The sequence below is a fragment of the Gymnodraco acuticeps genome, unplaced genomic scaffold (assembly GCF_902827175.1).
Source record: "Gymnodraco acuticeps unplaced genomic scaffold, fGymAcu1.1, whole genome shotgun sequence".
Classification (NCBI taxonomy): Eukaryota; Metazoa; Chordata; class Actinopteri; order Perciformes; family Bathydraconidae; genus Gymnodraco; species Gymnodraco acuticeps.
This window is the reverse complement of record NW_022991243.1, coordinates 18,849-42,461: the sequence shown is the minus strand read 5'-3', so window position 1 is coordinate 42,461 and position 23,613 is coordinate 18,849. Positions and strand designations below refer to the sequence as shown.

The 23,613-nt window shown below is 41.1% G+C and overlaps 1 protein-coding gene across 1 annotated transcript in view; it reads left to right on the top strand.

The window, feature by feature from the left end:
- Positions 1–1,037: 1,037 nt before the first annotated feature.
- The window catches only part of LOC117561853 (homeobox protein cut-like 2), a gene marked incomplete at both ends in the record, with an annotated part of 41,400 nt that continues 18,824 nt past the window's right edge, over positions 1,038–23,613 (top strand). The window contains 3 exons of the mRNA XM_034239460.1: positions 1,038–1,116; positions 21,067–21,207; positions 22,828–22,951. Coding sequence (XP_034095351.1) covers positions 1,038–1,116; positions 21,067–21,207; positions 22,828–22,951 — 344 coding nt within the window. The remainder of the gene's footprint in view (positions 1,117–21,066; positions 21,208–22,827; positions 22,952–23,613) is intronic.

The following is a 23,613-nucleotide window of genomic DNA, read 5'->3' as shown; positions in this document are numbered from 1 at the left end:
CAGAGCAACCCACATGCCCACTGGTGCAGGTGCCTCTCCATGGGGCCAGGTGGCGGCTAATTCGCTCTCTCTGTCCCTCCTAATGAATCGTTAATTGGTTTGCCTCCCCCGCTGAGTGGAGGATAGCAGGCTTCTGTCTCTGCCGAGCCTCCGCCTGCACGCCTCACAACGATAACCGGACAGAAAAAAAGAGAAAGAGAGAAAGTTGAACTAGTTTTAAGCCTGTTTTTGTTGTCAGAGCTTAGATATAAACAAAGTATTAGGATTGAATTGTGTTTGTGTTCCAACAGCTTTGGAAATTGTCTTTTTAATTTAATTAAATGTTGTTATATACATTTTTTATTATTTAATTTTCTTTCTTAAATAAAACAAATATATATGGTACATTTTTTGGTTGAGTTAAAATTAGTTAATTAGATTATTTTATATTATTTAATTGTATATAATTTATAAATTTGTATTATTATTTTTGGTTTTCTTAAAAAACAGTTTTTTTAACATTTTAATTTTATTTCTGACATGTATTTATTAAAACCTTTGTTTGCTCTTATCTGGTACAACTTCTTGAATCAGTCAGGAAGCATCTTGTTTTCATCTTTACACATGAATAATTCTGCCATTTTCAAAGTCTACAAACCTCTAAATGTGTCAGCCTGTGTGTTTGTAAATAATATGTTAGTTGGTTGATTATAAACAGCTCAGTTCACATATCCCATAGCTGTCTGTCTGATAATAATCAATACATATAATCAATAAATGAATCCATTTCTGCATAGACCGTATGAATCCCACAGTATTTCTCTGTTCTAAACACTGAAGCTACAGCTCATACAACAGTCTCAGTGATTGGAGATATTGGAGTCCGACCTTTGCTCTCATTGCTATGGATTCATCTTCGGCAATTTAATATTTCCAAAGTTTCCTGCTCCGTGTAAAAGTCAATGTAATGCCTGAGATGTAAATATGTTGTGGAGTGAAACACATGCAGGATTATAAGAGTCCATGTTTGCCTAAATGTCTTCTTCTCTTCTCTGCAGGTGGTTGCTCTGAACAAACGCAGCAAAGAGGCAGAGTCGGCGTTCCTGGGAATCTACAAACAGCTGATCGAGGCCCCGGGTGAGTCCCCACTAACACACGACATGTGTGTGTGCACAAACAACAGCAGCATAAACACACACACTGACACACACACACAGATACAAACACAGACACACACACACACACACACACACACACATACCATGTATTTATCACTTCAGGGGACATTACATTGACTTACATGCATTTCCTGGAGACTTATCCTAACCTTAACCATAACCAACACATGCCTAACCCTAACCCTTAACCTTAACCTAACCCTTACCCTTAACCAAGTCTTCACCCTAAAATTAATGATTCCCCTTATGGGGACCTCCATTTTGTCCCCACACGTGACTGTGTAAACAGATTTAGGTCCCCACAAGTATAGTAATGCTAGGCCACACACACACACACACACACACACACACACACACACACACACACACACACACACACACACACCACACACACACACACACACACCCTCAACCTTCCTTCACCCCTTTACATCAAATGTTGGTACATTATTGCATTTTTTGGGGGGCTTTCCGGTAATTGAATGCATTTCAAGCAACTTTATTTAAATGTTTCTGGAGTTTACCATATGACTCCTGTCTCATGTTCAAACATCTCGGTTGATAGCCATAGTCCTTGCTAGAAAACATATATTTAAAGACTGGAAGTCACATAACATAAGCTTTTGAAAAAGTTGTTTGCAAAAATAAAAATGTGTTTATATTTTCATAAACACAGAGAAGTTAGAGCAAACATTGGATTTTGTAACAGTTACTCCGTGTTTAATTTAAAAAACAATTAAAGTCAAATGAATAAGTAAAAAAACAGTAAAAATAAAACGTGTATGTAATATCAATATATATATATATATATTATAAATACAATAAATAATAATTAACTTTGTATAAATATAGCTTTAACATTTTGTTGTGATGCTTGTTCCTTTTTAGAATTAAAAAATAAACTTAACAAATATATATAAACATAGAGAAGTAAAAATGTGCACACAGTCCTACGATATATAAACCAATCCTTGAAGACCACCCCATCAAACCTCCTCCCCCCTCCGGACCCCTCTATACACACGGTGACATTTCATGTATATATGAACACACACAAACTTTAAGAAAGTGTGCGCCCGTACCCTGCGGCTCTTATCTATTTTTCAAAGTCTGCGCTCTCAGACTGGTTTCCAAAACTCTGCATGAGGCCACTTCAAAACGCCGAGTGTAGCCGAGCCGCGGAGCCACGCATCCTGCAGGAGCCACCGCTGATTGTGGAGGGCCAATTAAAATCCAACTGAAGTCTGCTGCACAGGGTCTGATGAGGCCAATGGAGGAGGGAAAGGGGGGAGAAAGAGGGGTGAGGAGCACGGTGAAGTTGGAGAGGGTCGGGTGTGTCAGAATCTGAATTCCTTTATTTGTCCCACAACGGGAAAATGTACATTATTATTACAATGAATGGACATTTATTTATTCCACACATGGCAGTTATTTAAAGGTCCCCTATTATACTGTCTTTCATCAATATATCACAGGTCTCAGATATATACAGAGCCTGTCTCTGATTGGCTGAAACACCAAACAGATCATTGCAGCATTACCCATAATCCCCTCTGTTTCAGCCCTGTTTCAAAAGTTCTGATTCTCTGTCTGTTACTTTAGATGAAAATAAGGAGCCCCTCCCCACGCCCCTCTGAGAGACATTTGGTTACAAAGAACTCAATGGTGCTCTAGGAGGAGATTCAGGTGATAAGGTGGGGGGGGGGTTACCTTGGTTGCTGATTGGCTAATGGTTACACAAGACAACACATTGTTATGACATCATAAAGTGGCCAAAATCTGATCAGCTCATTTTCAGAAAGGTTTTTATAGAAATGGATCAGGACACAAAGAGAGAGTGGGTGTTTCTCAATGTCAAGGACGCTTGCTTGGTAGCACATGTCTTCCGAGTCACTTGCTTCAGAAGCGAGGCAAGAATCCTTCCTAGCCTCGGAAAACGAAGAATTGTGGAACAGGCTATCAGGTGTGTGTCATATGCGAGGCCCCGCCTTAAATGGAGCGCGACTTCCGCCAAAGATTTGGAAATTGGTCTGTGCGCAAAGCATTGTGGGGATTTTAAGACCGCGGAGTCTACACATGTGCAGCCTCGAAATTTCTCGCTAAGAAGTACCGGGCTCTCCTCGTCTGTGTCCACCTACCGTTCTGATTCTGATTACACCGCAGAAGTACGGTACAAAATGACAAAGTATGCACGCGTTATTAATTATAAAAAACACAATAATAAATAAAACCCAAAGAAAAAACACCATATATAATTGGAGAGGTAGAACTGCACAGTTTCTAAATAAGATTAGGGACAGAATAAAGCGTGAATGCGTTGCTCTTTGTTGCGAGAGCCAATCTCTGAGCAGATCAGAGGAACACTTGTGGCAGCGGAGAAACACTGTTTACAGATTCAATGAATACAAGATAAAAGTCTGCGTCAGAGAAAATAGCGAGTGACTTTTAAAGGTCTCCATTTTTCCTTGAAGTCGCCTGCTTGATATTGCACCAGCACACACACACACTTATACACACACACACACGTATACACACACTTATACACACACACACTTATACACACACACACACTTTGAATGGAGTTATTTCCTTGATAATAAATACCGTCTCTTTGAAGATGTATTCAGTTTGATTTTCTGACCTATAGATTTTATATAGACGCCCTAAATTCAAGCCCAGCAGCGTCTGGTGGGATAGTCAACGAGGAGTTGCTGTACTCCAGAACAAAGAGTCTACATTGGGGGAAAGGACACTGTCAGGCTAAGTGAACTCTATGTGAAAGAGAAAACATCTTAGCAGCTTCTAAGTCACTTCTCAGGTGACCATGTTTGACCTCACCTACAAAGAGGGTCTGTTGATAAAAGGGCCTAAATAACTGAACTAAGCTGGACGACTAGGGATGGGACTCTATTCAGGAAGTGAACAAAGGAGTCTGATGGAGGTGTTTCGCAGGCCATTTACATGCACGGAAACCTACAAGAAGTACACACACCTTTAGAGGAAGGCACTGTTACAGGCACTCTCTTCATGTGAAGTTTGATTACATTTACAACACACACACACACACACACACACACACACACACACACACACACACACACACACTTCTCTGTCCGCAGCCAAACAGAGAGTATTTCTGTGACCGAGCATATCTGTGTGTGTGTGTGTGTGTGTGTGTGTGTGTGTGTGTGTGTGTGTGTGTGTGTGTGTGTGTGTGTGTGTGTGTGTGTGTGTGTGTGTGTGTGTGTGTGTGTGTGTGTGTGTGTGTGTGTGTGTGTGTGTGTGTGTGGTCTACAGTATCCTGTTTGTCACTGTACTTCTTGCTGTTAGTGTCCAAGGTCACATCTCCCCCCCTTCGTTTCTACAATGGATGACTGCAGGTCCAGCGGAGGACAGTCATTTGGCTGCAGCCCCACTTCATTTCACACACACACACACACACACACACACACACACACACACACACACACACACACACACACACACACACACACACACACACACACACACAACACACACACACACACACACACACACACACACACACACAACACTCACCCCAAACGCCACAGCTCATGTATTTTTTTATCTTTCGACAGATGCAATTATTCTTTACACGCCACGCTCATTAATCTTAATGCAGTTATTACTATTCATTGCAAGGAGGCTTTTTTTTCTTTCTATTATTTCATTAGAAAGTGCCTCTGTCCTCTCAGGTGTGTGTGTGTGTGTGTGTGTGTGTGTGTGTGTGTGTGTGTGGTGTGTGTGTGTGTGTGTGTGTGTGTGTGTGTGTGTGTGTGTGTGTGTGTGTGTGTGTGTGTGTGTGTGTGTGTGTGTGTGTGTGTGGTCCAATCAGAGGAGGAGTTACACTATTGAATACAAAATGTAACCTAATCTGAGTATCAAAATATTGCTATTGGCTAGCGCACCAACACATTGTACGTGATAGGCTAAGGGGTGGGACATCTCTAAGTGGTTGACCAATCACAACAGAGCAAAATAAAGAGCCTTTTGAACATTAAAGCATCAAGACACTACATACTGATATACACCTGAACATCAGCAGGAGAGGACTCTTTAAAGTAGAGACACTACATACTGATATACACCTGAACATCAGCAGGAGAGGACTCTTTAAAGTAGAGACACTACATACTGATATACACCTGAACATCAGCAGGAGAGGACTCTTTAAAGTAGAGATATTACATACTGATATACACCTGAACATCAGCAGGAGAGGACTCTTTAAAGTAGAGACACTACATACTGATATACATCTGAACATCAGCAGGAGAGGACTCTTTAAAGTAGAGACACTACATACTGATATACACCTGAACATCAGCAGGAGAGGACTCTTTAAAGTAGAGACACTACATACTGATATACACCTGAACATCATCAGGAGAGGACTCTTTAAAGTAGAGACACTACATACTGATATACACCTGAACATCAGCAGGAGAGGTCTCTTTAAAGTAGAGACACTACATACTGATATACACCTGAACATCAGCAGGAGAGACTCTTTAAAAGTAGAGACACTACATACTGATATACACCTGAACATCAGCAGGAGAGGACTCTTTAAAGTAGAGACACTACATACTGATATACACCTGAACATCAGCAGGAGAGGACTCTTTAAAGTAGAGACACTACATACTGATATGACACCATGAACATCAGCCGGAGAGGCACTCTTTATACATCTGACATCAGCCAGGAGAGGACTCTTTAAAGTAGAGACACTACATACTGATATACACCTGAACATCAGCAGGAGAGGACTCTTTAAAGTAGAGACACTACATACTGATATACACCTGAACATCAGACAAGGAGAGGACTCTTTAAAGTAGAGACACTACATACTGATATACACCTGAACATCAGCAGGAGGAGGACCTCTTTAAAGTAGAGACACTACATACTGATATACACCCTGAACATCAGCAGGAGAGGACTCTTTTAAAAGTAGAGGCACTCCCATACTGATAGACACCTGAACATCAGCAGGAGAGGACTCTTTAAAGTAGAGACACTACATACTGATATACACCTGAACATCAGCAGGACAGGACTCTTTAAAGTAGAGACAATACTACATACTGATATACACCTGAACCTCAGCAGGAGGGACTCTTTAAAGTAGAGACACTACATACTGATATACACCTGAACATCAGCAGGAAGAGGACTCTTTAAAGTAGAGACACTACATACTGATATACACCTGAACATCAGCAGGAGAGGACTCTTTAAAGTAGAGTCACTACATACTGATATACACCTGAACATCAGCAGGAGAGGACTCTTTAAAGTAGAGACACTACATACTGATATACACCTGAACATCAGCAGGAGAGGACTCTTTAAAGTAGAGTCACTACATACTGATATACACCTGAACATCAGCAGGAGAGGACTCTTTAAAGTAGAGACACTTCATACTGATATACACCTGAACATCAGCAGGAGAGGACTCTTTAAAGTAGAGACACTACATACTGATATACACCTGAACATCAGCAGGAGAGGACTCTTTAAAGTAGAGACACTACATACTGATATACACCTGAACATCAGCAGGAGAGGACTCTTTAAAGTAGAGAGACGTCATACTGATAGGCAGAATATGGCCCCTTTAAGTACGATTTTGAATGCTGGACTTTTATGTAAAGAATCGTAGTCTTACTTTGTAGAAGTGTAACTGTAATCTGATTTTATATAACTCTAAGGGGATTCAGTTACCTTCTCGTTTGTATCCTGATCCTCCCGTTACTTTAGTTGCTGCTGCAGGATGCTGTTTGCATCAGTAAACTGAGAGCAGGAATAACTTCCTGATGATTGAAGTGATTTCTTGCCTTTCAATGCGGCCCCGCAGTGGAGATGTCAATCCAGTGGAGTGTTCATTAGAGCTCTGTCTTTTGATTTGCCGCTGACACCTCCCCATGCTGAGCGATGTAACTCCCACCCAAGTTTTAAAAGAGGGCCTGTTAGTAGAGCTTCTCTAACAATGTTTATATCACCTCCGCTCAGTTTTTTGATCAGTGACACAAACACAACTCCATCACTGAGGAGCCTCTCCGGCCCAGAATGCACTGGTTTTTCCGCCCTCTCTCTCTCTCTCCCGCCCTCTCTCTCTGCAGGAGTGTGTGTTTGAACGTTTGTTGCCATCTCTGTCGCCAGGGGCGTCGCCCTGAGTCTGACGCTCCAGGTGTTTGCTCTTCCTCACACACACTGTTCCTCACACACACTCTTCCCTCAGGATGCTCCCCGCTCCCTCTCTCCTTCTGAGCGCTGTGCCTTTTATCTGAGTGTGTGAAGATCCACATCTGAATACACCCCTCTAAGTGTGTGTGTGTGTGTGTGTGTGTGTGTGTGTGTGTGTGTGTGTGTGTGTGTGTGTGTGTGTGTGTGTGTGTGTGTGTGTGTGTGTGTGTGTGTGTGTGTGTGTGTGTGTGTGTGTCAGGGCCTAAGGCATGTCTGAGGTGTGTGTGTGTGTGTGTGTGTGTGTGTGTGTGCGTGTGTGTGTGTGTGTGTGTGTGTGTGTGTGTGTGTGTGTGTGTGTGGTGTGTGTGTGTGTGTGTGTGTGTGTGTGTGTGTGTGTGTGGTAATGTTGTGGCAACAGTGCTTGCTAGTGGTGACCGGCGGTACTGTGGGAGCACAAGCAGAGGTTGAAGAGAGTATTCCGATATACGTAAAAGTAGCAGTACTCAAAAACCAATACTCTATGTCTGTGTGTATATGTCATATATGTTGTATATATATATATAAAAGCTCCTAAATAAATCTAAAGAAGTAAAAAGTAAAACTATCCTGGCTTGAATCAGGGTGGTAGAATAGCATGAATAGTAAACTGAGGTAAAAGTACTTTTTACATTTGATAAAAGTTTAGGACTCAAGCAGCTATACTCAGTTTCTTTCCAACACATCAGTGATGAAAGAAATACTACAGTTCTTTACTAAATTAGAAATACAACTACATTGTAAAAAACACTTCAAGTAAAAGTCCTGCATTCAAACTCATGCTAGCAAAAGCACAACATCATTGCTATGAAAATACCAAAAGTATAATGTAGTTATGGCCCATTTCAGAATCATATAAGTTACTGCGCTTTCATAATATTGGATGAGTGTTATAAGGAGCTGGAGGTAGAGATGAAGCACTTCATGTTCTTTGGTTCGTCTATCTGTTACAGTACATCACATTTAAAAGCTCTTAACTTAGTGTTTTGAAGTGAAAAGGACAACGATGCTTTCTGAAATGTAGGGAAAAGATAAAGTAGCATGAAGTACTTAAGTACATTTAAAGGTCTTTCAAAATGGTATAAAAGTACCACCACTGCTGTCATCAGTTGTAGAATAAGTATTCAAAGTACTGCATTCAAAATGTACTTAAAGATGAGGTAGGTAATTTTGGAGAAACCAGCTCGAGTGCGCTAGAATTTGAAAATACACAGCCGGAACAAATCTGCCCCCTCCTCCAACACACACGAACGCGCACATGACCAATGAGGGCACGAGATAAGTTTGTGCACAGATGGAAGGCTGACAGGCAGGTAGGCCATCCAGTTACTTTAGCCATCAGATGATTGGTCGTGCTTTTTACAGCGCTACGGCTTCCACTGATGAATTTTTTATGGATTTTTTGTCAAAGCACTTAAGATATTCATTGCTATCGGGATGTTAAGAGCATTCTATGGAACATAACAACAAGCGTATCCCGAGCAGGGGCGGTTCTAGGGGGGGGCAGTGCCCCCCTAAAACTGACCTCTGACCCCCCTGTGGCCCCCCTAACAATGAAAAGTTTTTTTTTGGTTTTTTTACATGTATATTTTCTGGTACTCGGTTTGCCAAAAACCGCAGGATTTTGTTGCTGTAATGTGAGATTGTGCAGACACCCTTATGTAAAGTAGAGATGTAACTGTTCATTGCCTTTATTTTTATATAAATATGGTGTGAGTGCAAACATTGCACTATAACTTAAGCTGAAGCTAACAGTAATAACTATAAGATCTATCTGAAATAAATAAGTGTACTGAAACAAATACCAATAACTGGATTGCATTGTTTTCTTATGCGCAATTACTTCATACTGTCTAGTTCTCTTTTTCGTCCTGCATTTATTGTGCCCCCCTCAGAAAATAACTGGCCCCCCAGTGGCCCCCCCAGTCAAATTGGTCTAGAACCGCCACTGATCCCGAGCCGGTTTCTCAAACTTACCTACCGCACCTTTAAGAGGTGCTTTTGGGGGGTTTCCCTATCCTGTAGTGAGTCATATCATTTTGTGTGCATGCACATGGTCTGCAAAGGCTACATTCCAGCACAGCAAACTTGAATATGAACCTGAACATGAGCATGTCCTGTTTGAATTGAAGTAACATTTCTGGCATAAAATAAACCTGAAGTTCCAAAAGTAGGATCAGCGGAGCATTTTTCTGTGCTCATGTGTTTCATTCAAGGCTACTGCCTGCATATGCTTATTGGAAGGCAGGTCTTCATATCAACACCATCTCAGATCAGGACACATTTCTGATCCTTTTTAACTTGTAATTGCAACTGATCACATTTCTAAAGCATCACTGCGTTCACTCGCGTGTCTCCATGGGATGTGAGAGTGCTTCACGTCTGCCCCCGGGCGATGAGACCGAACAGAGGCTCTGACCTTCCTCATTCAGAGTCTCTCAGAGTCTCTCAGAGTCATTCACATCCCACAGAATAGATGTCCTTCCTCAACCTTTCACAAAAATCAGAAATCGCTGCGAGGCACGGAGAGACGGCGCTTTATTCCGATTCTTTCTCTAGTCGAGTAAACCTGCAGTCGGCTCAGAGAGGAGAGCGTTTTGACGGAGAGTCTGAGGACGTCTGAAAGCTGACGGGAAATGAAAGCTCTCTGGGCGGGAGCAGATTATGCACAAGTGATTAATAAGAGCAGTAATAAACAAAGGCCCAGGAGATGTTTGAGGTGCTTAATAATGCATTATGTTCATAAAAGAGCCGGGCCCTCTCCAACTGATCCCAGAGGAGCAGAGCCCCCCAGGGAGGAGGGCAGAGTGCTCTTAAAACTGTGTGTGAGTGTGTGTGTGTGTGTGTGTGTGTGTGTGTGAGTGTGAGTGTGAGTGGTGAAGTGTGAGTGTGAGTGTGAGTGTGAGTGTGAGTGTGTGTGTGTGTGTGTGTTGTGTGTGTGTGTGTGTGTGTGTGTGTGTGTGTGTGTGTGTGTGTGTGTGTGTGTGTGTGTGTGTGTGTGTTTGATGATGTAAATTGCTTGTGATTTGTCCTCCATGTCTCATAAATAAGTCATATACGAAGCACAGGTGTCTTAATCCACAAAAATACATCATAATTTATATTTTGTATTATTAAAATGAACCTTAAAGTAACTAAAGCTGTTAAATATATGAAGAGAAGTCAAAAGTACAATAGTGGCTTCCAAATTGTAGTGGAAAGAAGTATAAAGTAAAATTAATAATGAGTAAAAGTACTTAAAAAGTGTATATAAGTATGGTAATTGAGTAAATGTAGCGTGTGTGTGTGTGTGTGTGTGTGTGTGTGTGTGTGTGTGTGTGTGTGTGTGGGTGTGTGTGTGTGTGTGTGCGTGAGCAGATAACTACGTGTGTGTTTGATGATGCTAATTCCTTGTGATTTGTCCTCCATGCCTCATAAATAAGTCATAAAACACAGGTGTCTTAATCCACAAAAATACATCATCATTTATTAGTTTATTTATATGTTGTGTGATTAAAATGAACCTTAAAGTAACTAAAGCTGTCAAATACATGTAGAAGATTCAAAACGTTTTTATTAACTTCCAAAATGTAGAAAGGTATTTAAAAGCACAAACTGACATTAACAGTTACATACATGTACCTCAAAAGTGCACTATCTTGTATAGGAATATGTGTGTGTGTGTGTGTGTGTGTGTGTATGTGTGTGTGTGTGTGTGTGTGTTTGTGTGTGCATAGCATTACTATACTTGTGGGACCTAAATCTGTTACACAGTCACGTGTGGGGACTCGCCTCCCTTATGGGGACAAAATGGAGGAATCATTAATTTTAGGGTGAAGACTTGTTAAGGGTTAGGGTTAGGGTAAGTGTAAGGTTAAGGGTTAGGGTTAGGCATGTGTTGGTTATGGTTAAGGTTAGGATAAGTCTCCAGGAAATGCATGTAAGTCAATGTAATGTCCCCTGAAGTGATGTATACATGGTGTGTGTGTGTGTGATGATGTGTGAGATGTTTTCCTCCATGAAACCCAGTTATCTGGATCCATACAAATACATAATATTCTACTAGTTTATAATATGTTTTATTATTAAAATAAACTTTCTAAATGACTTTGAGTATTGAAGATAAGTTTTTCTATGTTTCTTTAAATACAATAGATCCTACCGCTCCACCATCACTGCTAAATACATTAATAACCTTTCTTTGGTCAAAGCACAAAAGCTAGTACAATATTGGCTTCCAAAATGTAGAAAATGAAAATAGTACCTCAACATTATACTGAAGGACAGTACTTGAGGAAAAAGGAAAAATACAGAAGTGGTACTTTAAGATCTGAGTACGTTACATCTCGCTTGTTAGACGCTTTTATCCAAAGCGACTTACATACATTCGGTACTGTGGGCAATCCCCACAGGAGCCATTTGGGGTGAAGTGTCTTCCCCAAGAACACAACGACAGTACCTTTAAGATTCAACATGTTAATACAAAATACAAATAAACGTATAAATGATGATTAACCTCTAATAGATTAAGACACCTGAAAGTACAAGACGTAAACTGCACCGTTAGCAGCTGCATATTCAAATGATGAACACATGAATGCATCAGTAATTATAATCCAGTTATATCTATTATTCTGACAGCCATTTTCTACTTTGTTTTTGTACTTCAAGTATAATATATATTACTTTTCCCTACATAAGAGTATTTATACTTGTACTTGAAGAATCTGAGTACTTCCTCCACCTCTGCCTGAACCAACAGTGCAGGGCTCAGTGGCCTGCAGGGGGAGGGTAGGTCCAGAGTGTGTGTGTGTGTGTGTGTGTGTGTGCCCACAGTAGCAGGTGTGTCGGGGCGGTCCGTCTTGCCGCTGTCAGCGATACGCCATCATTAGCTGTGAGAGCAGCAGGGTGCAGCGTTATGTCTCCCTGGGCTCTGTGTAATTACGCTCTGACATAATTAACCCAGCAAGCCCATTAGCCGAGCATTGGCTGGCTGGAGAGAAAAAAACGCTATAATTATTTGTTGTGCGCATGTTAATGAGGCCAGCTGTGTTCCCATCATACAACACGAACAAATTAATTTACAAGGCTGTGCTCCAAGGTTTTCTCTGCTCATTCAAAACATTTTTTTTCCCATTCTCGCTCTGAGTGGACTTCAAGGTCCATAAACACGCTGCTGCAACACACAGTAACACTGCTGTAATATTGTTGTCAAGAAGCTAAAGTGGGCTGAGACAAAGCCTCGCTTTCACCTTCAGACTCCGTGAAGCCGCTTTCATTCACACGTCAAGGATTTAGAAAACTAAATGCTCGCAGCAGATTCACAAACTTAACCGGCATTTGATATTCAGGTAGTTTCACCTTCATTCAGGAGGAGGAGGAGGAAGAGGAGGGGGAGGAGGAGGAGGAGGAGGAGGAGGAGGAGGAGGAGGAGGAGGAGGAGGAGGAGGAGGAGGAGGAGGAGGAGGAACATACTTAAGATAACATAAATGTAAAAAGTGATTGTGAGAAGCTTTTGTGTGTGAACAAAACAGAAAGCTGAAAGAGAAACTTCTCACCCTGTTCTCTTTTTACTTCTGCACGTCTTTGTCTGACACACTGAAGGACGGAGCAGCAATGACATCAATAGCGAAGCTCACAACAAAGAGCGAGGAGCCGAACGAGGAGTCGAGCGAGGAGCGAGGCGCCGTTTAAAATTAACACGAGCGATAGCGGGGAGAAAAATACTACATGCTAACGCTCAGAAATCAGACATGGAGGACAAATCACAATGAATTAACGTCATCACACACACACACACAAACACACACACACACACACACACACACACACCTTCCTACACACACACACACACACACACACACACACACACACACACCTTCCTATCCTACACACATACACACACACACACCATGTATACATCACTTCAGGGGACATTACATTGACTTACATGCATTTCCTGGAGACTTATCCTAACCTTAACCATAACCAACACATGCCTAACCCTTACCCTTAACCTTACCCTTACCCTTAACCTTACCCTTAACCTTAACCTTTACCCTTATACCCTACCCTTACCCTTACCCTTACCCTTTACCCTTACCCTTACCCTTACCCTTACCCTTACCCTTAACCTTACCCTTACCAAGTCTTCACCCTAAAATTAATGGTTCCCCTTATGGGGACCTCCATTTTGGAGGCCTCCATTTTGGAGGCGTCCCCACACGTGACTGTGTGTAAACAGATTTAGGTCCCCCCAAGTATAGTAATGCTAGGCCACACACACACACACACACACACACACACACACACACACACACACACACACACCTTCCTATCATATACACGTCACACACCTTCCTACACACATACACACACACCTTCCTATCCTATACACACACACACACACACACACACACACACACACACACACACACACACACACACACACACACACACACACCACACACCTTCCTATCCTAACTTTCTTTTTGAGGTATTTTGCTTGTGTAGTATTTTCCTTTGTATGGTACTTTACCGCTACCTGACTACATATTGTACTTTTTACTTTTGTACTTTAAATACTATTGAACTGATTTATTTTTAACAATTAAGATACCCAGAAGTATAAAAAGTCAATTAAATTAGGTTTAAAGAAGTAAAAAATAAGGAGTTTCCTTTGCTTTCTTATTTCTGAGACAAATCACAATGAGTTAACGTCATCACACACACACACACACACACACACACACACACACACACACACCCACACACACACACACACACACACACACACACCAACAGGTAATTGACTCTGTACTTAACTTTAATGTTGCTGTATTTTACTCGTAGTATTTTCCTTTTTATGGTACTTTATACCTCGTCTTTTCTACATTTTGGAAGTAAATATTGCACTTTTTACTCCTTTACATTTAATATAGAAAATATAGAAAAATATGATATGTGTTTTTAACAATTAAGATAGCTAGAAGTATACAAAGTCAAATAAATTGTGTTTAAAGAAGTAAAAACACACACACAGTACATTCACTCAGATACAGGTACACAAATACAATTAGAAAGTATTTTTCTTTCGTTGTATGCTACTTTTAAAATCTGATGGTTATCTGCTCACACACACACACACACACACACACACACACACACACACACACACACACACACACACACACACACACCCTCTGACATGTGCAATAGTGCAGCAACACAGTGACCACAGGAGGATCTGAGGGTGGCCTCATTACGGCTCAGACAAAGTGATGAAACTCAATATCAATGCAGCGAGAATCTGCGAAAACAATTAAAAAGAAAGGCTAAAATATTGCGTCTGTTATTAAGTCAGGGTTTAACATCACTTCGTATGTTTTCGTTTCCCATCTCATCTCTTGCTACGAATTATTTCATTTCTAACTTTGAGGATTTTCTACTTTCTTACTTTGGTTGCTGAGCTCTTGATGAACTTACTATGAGAGGAGATAAGGGGAAAACCTTGAATACTTAACTTAACAAGGTAAGGAAATCTTAACAGCTGACTCTTTGTTTAAATTGTTCTAATTAAGAAGCATATCTACAGCAGTTATACACATTTCTGTGAGCTGGACGTCATGCTTTAATCAGATGTCTAACCATATGGCAAAACAGGAAAGAAACACCAACATGTACAAATAAATATATATTAAAAAAATGTCATGACCGAAAGAACGAGATCGCGGATACAAGCGGCCGAGATGGGTTTTCTCCGCAGGGTGGCTGGCGTCTCCCTTAGGGATAAGGTGAGAAGTTCAGCCAGAAGATGAAGATGGATGGAAAAAAAAGTGTTTTAATATATAATAAAATAATACATATAATAGTAATAACAATGAAAAATACAGATAATTTAAAAAAATGATTTTAAAATAAAATAAATAAGTAGTGTTTCCGTGACTCCGTAAAAATCTATAAAAGTCTTACATTTAATATTTAAAATCACTTAAAAAATATAAATAAAGCGTTTGCACTTTTAATGTAACCCTTATATATTTGTATTGCTGTAAAATATTATTTTTGTTTTGTTTAAACATGTCACTAAATGCACGTAAACCAACATACAGTATACAAGTAAACTGAAAAATGTATTAAAATAAACATTTAAAATACAAAATAAATACATAAATTGGGTTTCTGTGATTTCATAAAAGTCTTTGATTCAAATGTCGGAAATTGATGCTAAAAATGTGAAATGTAAGGAAATATCCTAAGGACAGGACTTTAGTAGATTTGCCCAACAATAAGATTATTTTTAAGGTAAATCTTAAACTCAGATGCTTGATGTAACTTCCTGTTTCCGCGGTGACGTTCCTGCATGTATGTCTGCTCTCCTCGGGGCTGCAAACCCTGCAGAATGATTTATGAGCTTCAACGAGCTGCTGTTGCCGATCAGTTATCACGACCTCAGAGCAGACATCCGTCATCTGTAATTAAGATAAGAGATGAATTCAAAATGTATCCGTCTGACTCACCTGATGCACATAACGCCTCGTCAGCGGACAGATATTTCAGACTAACAGGAAGTTGAGTTCCTCTTCCAGGTTTATCCACTTGATTCAGAGCTGCTCTCAGAGAAGGTTAGCTATACAACAATTAGCTGTAGCGTTTAAACAGTCTTTAAACACTGCCAGAGCCCTTTCCGTTACTTCCTGTCCATCTTCTTCTTCTGTTTCCATGTGTTTACTTCCTGTCTGTCTTCTGCTGTTCCCTTTAGTGTTTACTTCCTGTCTGTCTTCTTCTGCTGTTCCCTTTAGTGTTTACTTCCTGTCTGTCTTCTTCTTCTGTTTCCATGACTTCCTGTCTGTCTTCTGCTGTTCCCTTTAGTGTTTACTTCCTGTCTGTCTTCTTCTGCTGTTCCCTTTAGTGTTTACTTCCTGTCTGTCTTATTCTGCTGTTCCCTTTAGTGTTTACTTCCTGTCTGTCTTCTTCTGCTGTTCCCTTTAGTGTTTACTTCCTGTCTGTCTTCTTCTGCTGTTCCCTTTAGTGTTTAACTTCCTGTCTGTCTTCTTTTGCTGTTCCCTTTAGTGTTTACTTCCTGACTGTCTTCTTCTTCTGTTTCCATGACTTCCTGTCTGTCTTCTGCTGTTCCCTTTAGTGTTTACTTCCTGTCCATCTTCTTCTTCTGTTTCCATGACTTCCTGTCTGTCTTCTGCTGTTCCCTTTAGTGTTTACTTCCTGTCCATCTTCTTCTTCTGTTTCCATGACTTCCTGTCTGTCTTCTGCTGTTCCCTTTAGTGTTTACTTCCTGTCTCTCTTCTTCTGCTGTTCCCTTTAGTGTTTACTTCCTGCCTCTCTTCTTCTGCTGTTCCCTTTCATGTTGACTTCCTGTCTGTCTCCTTCTACTGTTCCCTTTAGTGTTTACGTCCTGCCTCTCTTCTTCTGCTGTTCCCTTTAGTGTTTACGTCCTGCCTCTCTTCTTCTGCTGTTCCCTTTAGTGTTTACTTCCTGCCTGTCTTCTTCTGCTGTTCCCTTTAGTGTTTACTTCCTGCATGTCTTCTTCTGCTGTTCCCTTTAGTGTTTACTTCCTGCCTGTCTTCTTCTGCTGTTCCCTTTAGTGTTTACTTCCTGCCTGTCTTCTTCTGCTGTTCCCTTTAGTGTTTACTTCCTGCCTGTCTTCTTCTGCTGTTCCCTTTAGTGTTGACTTCCTGTCTCTCTTCTTCTGCTGTTCCCTTTAGTGTTTACTTCCTGTCTGTCTTCTTCTGCTGTTCCCTTTAGTGTTTACTTCCTGTCTGTCTTCTTCTGCTGTTCCCTTTAGTGTTTACTTCCTGCCTCTCTTTTTCTGCTGTTCCCTTTAGTGTTGACTTCCTGTCTGTCTTCTTCTGCTGTTCCCTTTAGTGTTGACTTCCTGTCTCTCTTCTTCTGCTGTTCCCTTTAGTGTTTACGTCCTGCCTCTCTTCTTCTGCTGTTCCCTTTAGTGTTGACTTCCTGCCTGTCTTCTTCTGCTGTTCCCTTTAGTGTTTACTTCCTGCCTGTCTTCTTCTGCTGTTCCCTTTAGTGTTTACTTCCTGTCTGTCTTCTTCTGCTGTTCCCTTTAGTGTTTACTTCCTGTCTGTCTTCTTCTTCTGTTTCCATGACTTCCTGTCTGTCTTCTGCTGTTCCCTTTAGTGTTTACTTCCTGTCTGTCTTCTTCTGCTGTTCCCTTTAGTGTTTACTTCCTGTCTGTCTTCTTCTGCTGTTCCCTTTAGTGTTTACTTCCTGTCTGTCTTCTTCTGCTGTTCCCTTTAGTGTTTACTTCCTGTCTGTCTTCTTCTGCTATTCCCTTTAGTGTTTAACTTCCTGTCTGTCTTCTTTTGCTGTTCCCTTTAGTGTTTACTTCCTGACTGTCTTCTTCTTCTGTTTCCATGACTTCCTGTCTGTCTTCTGCTGTTCCCTTTAGTGTTTACTTCCTGTCCATCTTCTTCTTCTGTTTCCATGACTTCCTGTCTGTCTTCTGCTGTTCCCTTTAGTGTTTACTTCCTGTCCATCTTCTTCTTCTGTTTCCATGACTTCCTGTCTGTCTTCTGCTGTTCCCTTTAGTGTTTACTTCCTGTCTCTCTTCTTCTGCTGTTCCCTTTAGTGTTTACTTCCTGCCTCTCTTCTTCTGCTGTTCCCTTTCATGTTGACTTCCTGTCTGTCTCCTTCTACTGTTCCCTTTAGTGTTTACGTCCTGCCTCTCTTCTTCTGCTGTTCCCTTTAGTGTTTACGTCCTGCCTCTCTTCTTCTGCTGTTCCCTTTAGTGTTTACTTCCTGCCTGTCTTCTTCTGCTGTTCCCTTTAGTGTTTACTTCCTGCCTGTCTTCTTCTGCTGTTCCCTTTAGTGTTTACTTCCTGCCTGTCTTCTTCTGCTGTTCCCTTTAGTGTTTACTTCCTGCCTGTCTTCTTCTGCTGTTCCCTTTAGTGTTTACTTCCTGCCTGTCTTCTTCTGCTGTTCCCTTTAGTGTTGACTTCCTGTCTCTCTTCTTCTGCTGTTCCCTTTAGTGTTTACTTCCTGTCTGTCTTCTTCTGCTGTTCCCTTTAGTGTTTACTTCCTGTCTGTCTTCTTCTGCTGTTCCCTTTAGTGTTTACTTCCTGCCTCTCTTCTTCTGCTGTTCCCTTTAGTGTTGACTTCCTGTCTGTCTTCTTCTGCTGTTCCCTTTAGTGTTGACTTCCTGTCTCTCTTCTTCTGCTGTTCCCTTTAGTGTTTACGTCCTGCCTCTCTTCTTCTGCTGTTCCCTTTAGTGTTGACTTCCTGCCTGTCTTCTTCTGCTGTTCCCTTTAGTGTTTACTTCCTGTCTGTCTTCTTCTGCTGTTCCCTTTAGTGTTGACTTCCTGTCTCTCTTCTTCTGCTGTTCCCTTTAGTGTTTACGTCCTGTCTCTCTTCTTCTGCTGTTCCCTTTAGTGTTGACTTCCTGCCTGTCTTCTTCTGCTGTTCCCTTTAGTGTTTACTTCCTGTCTGTCTTCTTCTGCTGTTCCCTTTAGTGTTGACTTCCTGTCTCTCTTCTTCTGCTGTTCCCTTTAGTGTTGACTTCCTGTCTGTGTTCTTATGGTTGTTATCCTTAGTGTTTACTTTATTAGAATGTTAGTAATGTTGCATCAAGTTGCATTTTACAGATTTTAGGAGTTTCTATCTTAAGTCTTTATTCATATATTGGATGATTTCATCTTTTTGTGTCTAAAACTGTTAGATTTATGCCTAAATATGAAGGAAAATACAATATTCCCCTCTAAAAAAGTAGTATATTAGAAGTATAGAGTAGCATTAAATGGAAATGTGCGGTGTTATTTCCAGATTAACAGCAGGTTAATGTCGAATGTCTCTTCTCTCGCAGGGTGTATTTGCTGGGTTTACCTCCAGAGCTGCTCTTAAAGAAGCTCCAGTATTAGCTGCATCAATTAGCTTTAGTTTTCCAAAGTTATCCGCAGTCTTTCCTGCAGTAACAGTAGATCCTCGGCCCGCTGAGAGTCCGCCGCTGCTCCACTCTGACGGGGGTTAATTTTGTATACAGTCTTAAGTTATATCCCCTCACTTTAAATTTGACTTTCCGTTACTCCCCTGCCACTGATTGATAATCCGGGTTTGTCCGTGTGTGAGAGATCCCTTACTATAATCTCTGTCCTTTGATCATTAAGAGTTGAAAGGATATGGAAAGAGGCTGATAAAGTGATTTCTGTGACGGTGGGTCGATGCAGGAGCGCCGCTTTAAGTCATCTTGTTTGTCTTAGAAGCGCTCTGCTCTTAATAGCGATGTCCCTCGTGACTGATGCAACATCTCCACAGCTGCTGTAACAATGAGCGCACACTGTAAACGTTCCTGGGGAAAAAAAATCAATTAAACGGCTCCTCAAAATGTTTGTGTGATGAAAATGCAGATGTGTGGCGCTGCAACGCTCGGCCAGGATTTCAACAAATTGCAGACGTTTTTTCGCCCCGTCTGATGGTTTGTATTTTGGAGTTTTCTTTCTCTCTGTGGCAAAGTTTAAACGTCTGCAGCTCCAACTTCTTATGAAAAGTCACTTCAGTCGGTGCCCGTACTGAGGAGAGGGGATCCAATTGGGTTTCCACTCAGAAGTCTTAAGATGAGTCGATGAAAGCTGTGGGAGAAAAAGTTTGTGCAGCAAAGCAGCGATTTTCCTCCTCTTTTAGAGTTTTGAAGGGCTGTGTGTGTGTGTGTGTGTGTGTGTGTGTGTGTGTGTGTGGTGTGTGTGTGTGTGTGTGTGTGTGTGTGTGTGTGTGTGTGTGTGTGTGTGTGTGTGTGTGTGTGCGTGTGCCTCCCCCCTCGTCAAGGAGCTCCCCTGAGCTTCCCTCTCTGTGCTTTGGCACTAGAAGTCACCTCCTTTGGTGTTCAGCAGGCAGGTACACAACAGGAGCAGCTCTCTCTCTCTGAGCTGTTGAACTTTTGGGGAGGGGAAGAAAGGGAAGGGGAAGATTAAAAACAGCTCTGTGATGTGGCGTGCCGAGCTGCCTCCTGAGAATTCCTGGCATAATAATTTAAATGATCAAATGATACAGAGGAGACTTGTTAGCTGAGAAACAGCCTCCTAGTTGGCCCCATGGGCCCGGTGCTGCCGCGCACGCATTGCAAAACAGCTCCTCTGTTGTGCTAAAGAATCTTCTTCCCTTCCTTTTCAGGAGCACACTTTCTCTGCACTTTGCCAAGGTGCATACTTGGGATTTAAGACAGCGACACGTATTTATGGCACTCTTTGTGTCCTCTTTTGCCATTCATCGGCACGTGAGCAGACTCATTAGAGGTGATTGTGAACATGTGAAGGCTCGTGTCATTAGGTCTAGCCTGTGAACACTTCAAAGGAGTGAAGAAAGTCAGAAGCGGTGCCTCGGAGGAATAGAGTGTCTCTGCAGGAAGCTCTTTTACACACAGTAAAAAACAGCCATTTTGCTTCTCTCTTTTGTTGAAAGTAGCATGTGGTTGTTAGGAGTTGTTTTACTAAGATGTGTGTGTGTGTGTGTGTGTGTGTGTGTGTGTGTGTGTGTGTGTGTGTGTGTGTGTGTGTGTGTGTGTGTGTGTGTGTGTGTGTGTGTGTGTGTGTGTGTGTGTGTGTGTGTGTGTGTGTGTGTGTGTGTGTGTGTGTGTGTGTGTGTGTGTGTGTGTGTGTGTGTGTGTGTGTGTGTGTGTGTGTGTGTGTGTGTGTGTGTGTGTGTGTGTTCACAGATCCAGCTCCGGTGCTGGAGGCCTCACACACCCTGGAGGAAAGGCTGCAGCACCTGCACAGCGAGGCCCCCAACAGCGAGGCCCTGGTGAGAGAGATCAGCGGGCACTGGAAGAGACACCTGGAGTGCCTTCAACAGACAGGTGAGGGCCAATCATCTGCACCATATCATTTCAAATCATCGATATTAGGACTAAACCATCATCACATTCAAACTAAAGGAACCAGCCTGTTTGGAAAATGTGAGAAGTAGAAAGTACAGGTATTTGAGTTCAACATGTAAGAAGTAGAAAGTACAGGTATTTGAGTTCAACATGTAAGAAGTAGAAAGTAGAGGTATTTGAGTTCAACATGTAAGAAGTAGAAAGTACAGGTATTTGAGTTCAACATGTGAGAAGTAGAAAGTACAGGTATTTGAGTTCAACATGTAAGAAGTAGAAAGTACAGGTATTTGTGTTCAACATGTAAGAAGTAGAAAGTACAGGTATTTGAGTTCAACATGTAAGAAGTAGAAAGTACAGGTATTTGAGTTCAACATGTGAGAAGTAGAAAGTACAGGTATTTGAGTTCAACATGTGAGAAGTAGAAAGTACAGGTATTTGAGTTCAACATGTAAGAAGTAGAAAGTACAGGTATTTGAGTTCAACATGTGAGAAGTAGAAAGTTCAGGTATTTGTGTTCAACATGTAAGAAGTAGAAAGTACAGGTATTTGAGTTCAACATGTAAGAAGTAGAAAGTACAAGTATTTGAGTTCAACATGTAAGAAGTAGAAAGTACAGGTATTTGAGTTCAACATGTAAGAAGTAGAAAGTACAGGTATTTGGGTTCAACATGTAAGAAGTAGAAAGTACAGGTATTTGAGTTCAACATGTAAGAAGTAGAAAGTACAGGTATTTGGGTTCAACATGTAAGAAGTAGAAAGTACAGGTATTTGTGTTCAACATGTAAGAAGTAGAAAGTACAGGTATTTGGGTTCAACATGTAAGAAGTAGAAAGTACAGGTATTTGGGTTCAACATGTAAGAAGTAGAAAGTACAGGTATTTGTGTTCAACATGTAAGAAGTAGAAAGTACAGGTATTTGGGTTCAACATGTAAGAAGTAGAAAGTACAGGTATTTGAGTTCAACATGTAAGAAGTAGAAAGTACAGGTATTTGAGTTCAACATGTAAGAAGTAGAAAGTACAGGTATTTGTGTTCAACATGTAAGAAGTAGAAAGTACAGGTATTAGTGTTCAACATGTAAGAAGTAGAAAGTACAGGTATTTGAGTTCAACATGTAAGAAGTAGAAAGTACAGGTATTTGTGTTCAACATGTGAGAAGTAGAAAGTACAGGTATTTGAGTTCAACATGTAAGAAGTAGAAAGTACAGGTATTTGGGTTCAACATGTAAGAAGTAGAAAGTACAGGTATTTGAGTTCAACATGTAAGAAGTAGAAAGTACAGGTATTTGAGTTCAACATGTAAGAAGTAGAAAGTACAGGTATTTGAGTTCAACATGTAAGAAGTAGAAAGTACAGGTATTTGTGTTCAACATGTGAGAAGTAGAAAGTACAGGTATTTGAGTTCAACATGTAAGAAGTAGAAAGTACAGGTATTTGAGTTCAACATGTGAGAAGTAGAAAGTACAGGTATTTGTGTTCAACATGTAAGAAATAAAAAGTTGTCAGAAAAATAAGTATTGGAGTAAAGTACTGATACCAGAAAAATGTACTTAAGAACAGTAACAAAGTATTTGTACTCCACTCCTTCCCTCCTCTCAGAGTCCTCAGAGTCATCAGGGACCCTCGAGGCCCCAGGATCCTCTCCTGCCTCCCTGATGACGCCCAACAGCACGCCGGGCCCCGGGGCCTCCGAGTCCCCGCAGCAGAACCACCAGGACCGAGGGTGAGAACCACAGAAACCCTGCTGAAATATAAGAGATGAAGTGAAGTGACAGAAAGTAATCAGGTTACTTATATTGGGATACTCAGATTAGGTTACTGATTACATTTGTACAGGTAACTAGTCATAGTCTAGTCTGAGTCACCTCCCATCACTGCATGTAATCTGCAGGCTCTTAGAGCAGGTTTTCTCTCACTGATTGTGATGGTATGTTAAATTTTGTTGTTCATGTGTTGTATCTTGATGTTTGTCTGTTGCTGTTACACATGGAGATGCAAGTGCTGTGATGCAAGTCATATTTCATACTTGATCTGGCCATTAAAGTGTTATCGTAATCCATGACTCCCCTAACCTGAGAGTAACTGATCAAATATAAGAGAACATTTGCTTTTAGTGGGTGATGAAGTGTTTACAGTTAGGACTGTAACAGACTTTTCCTATGTATGTACAGTGGGGCAAAAAAGTATTTAGTCAGCCACCAATTGTGCAAGTTCTCCCACTTAAAAAGATGAGAGGCCTGTAATTTTCATCCTAGGTATACCTCAACTATGAGAGACAGAATGAGAAAGAAAAATCCAGAGAATCACATTGTCTGATTTTTAAAGAATTTATTTGCAAATTATGGTGGAAAATAAGTATTTGGTCAATAACAAAAGTTCATCTCA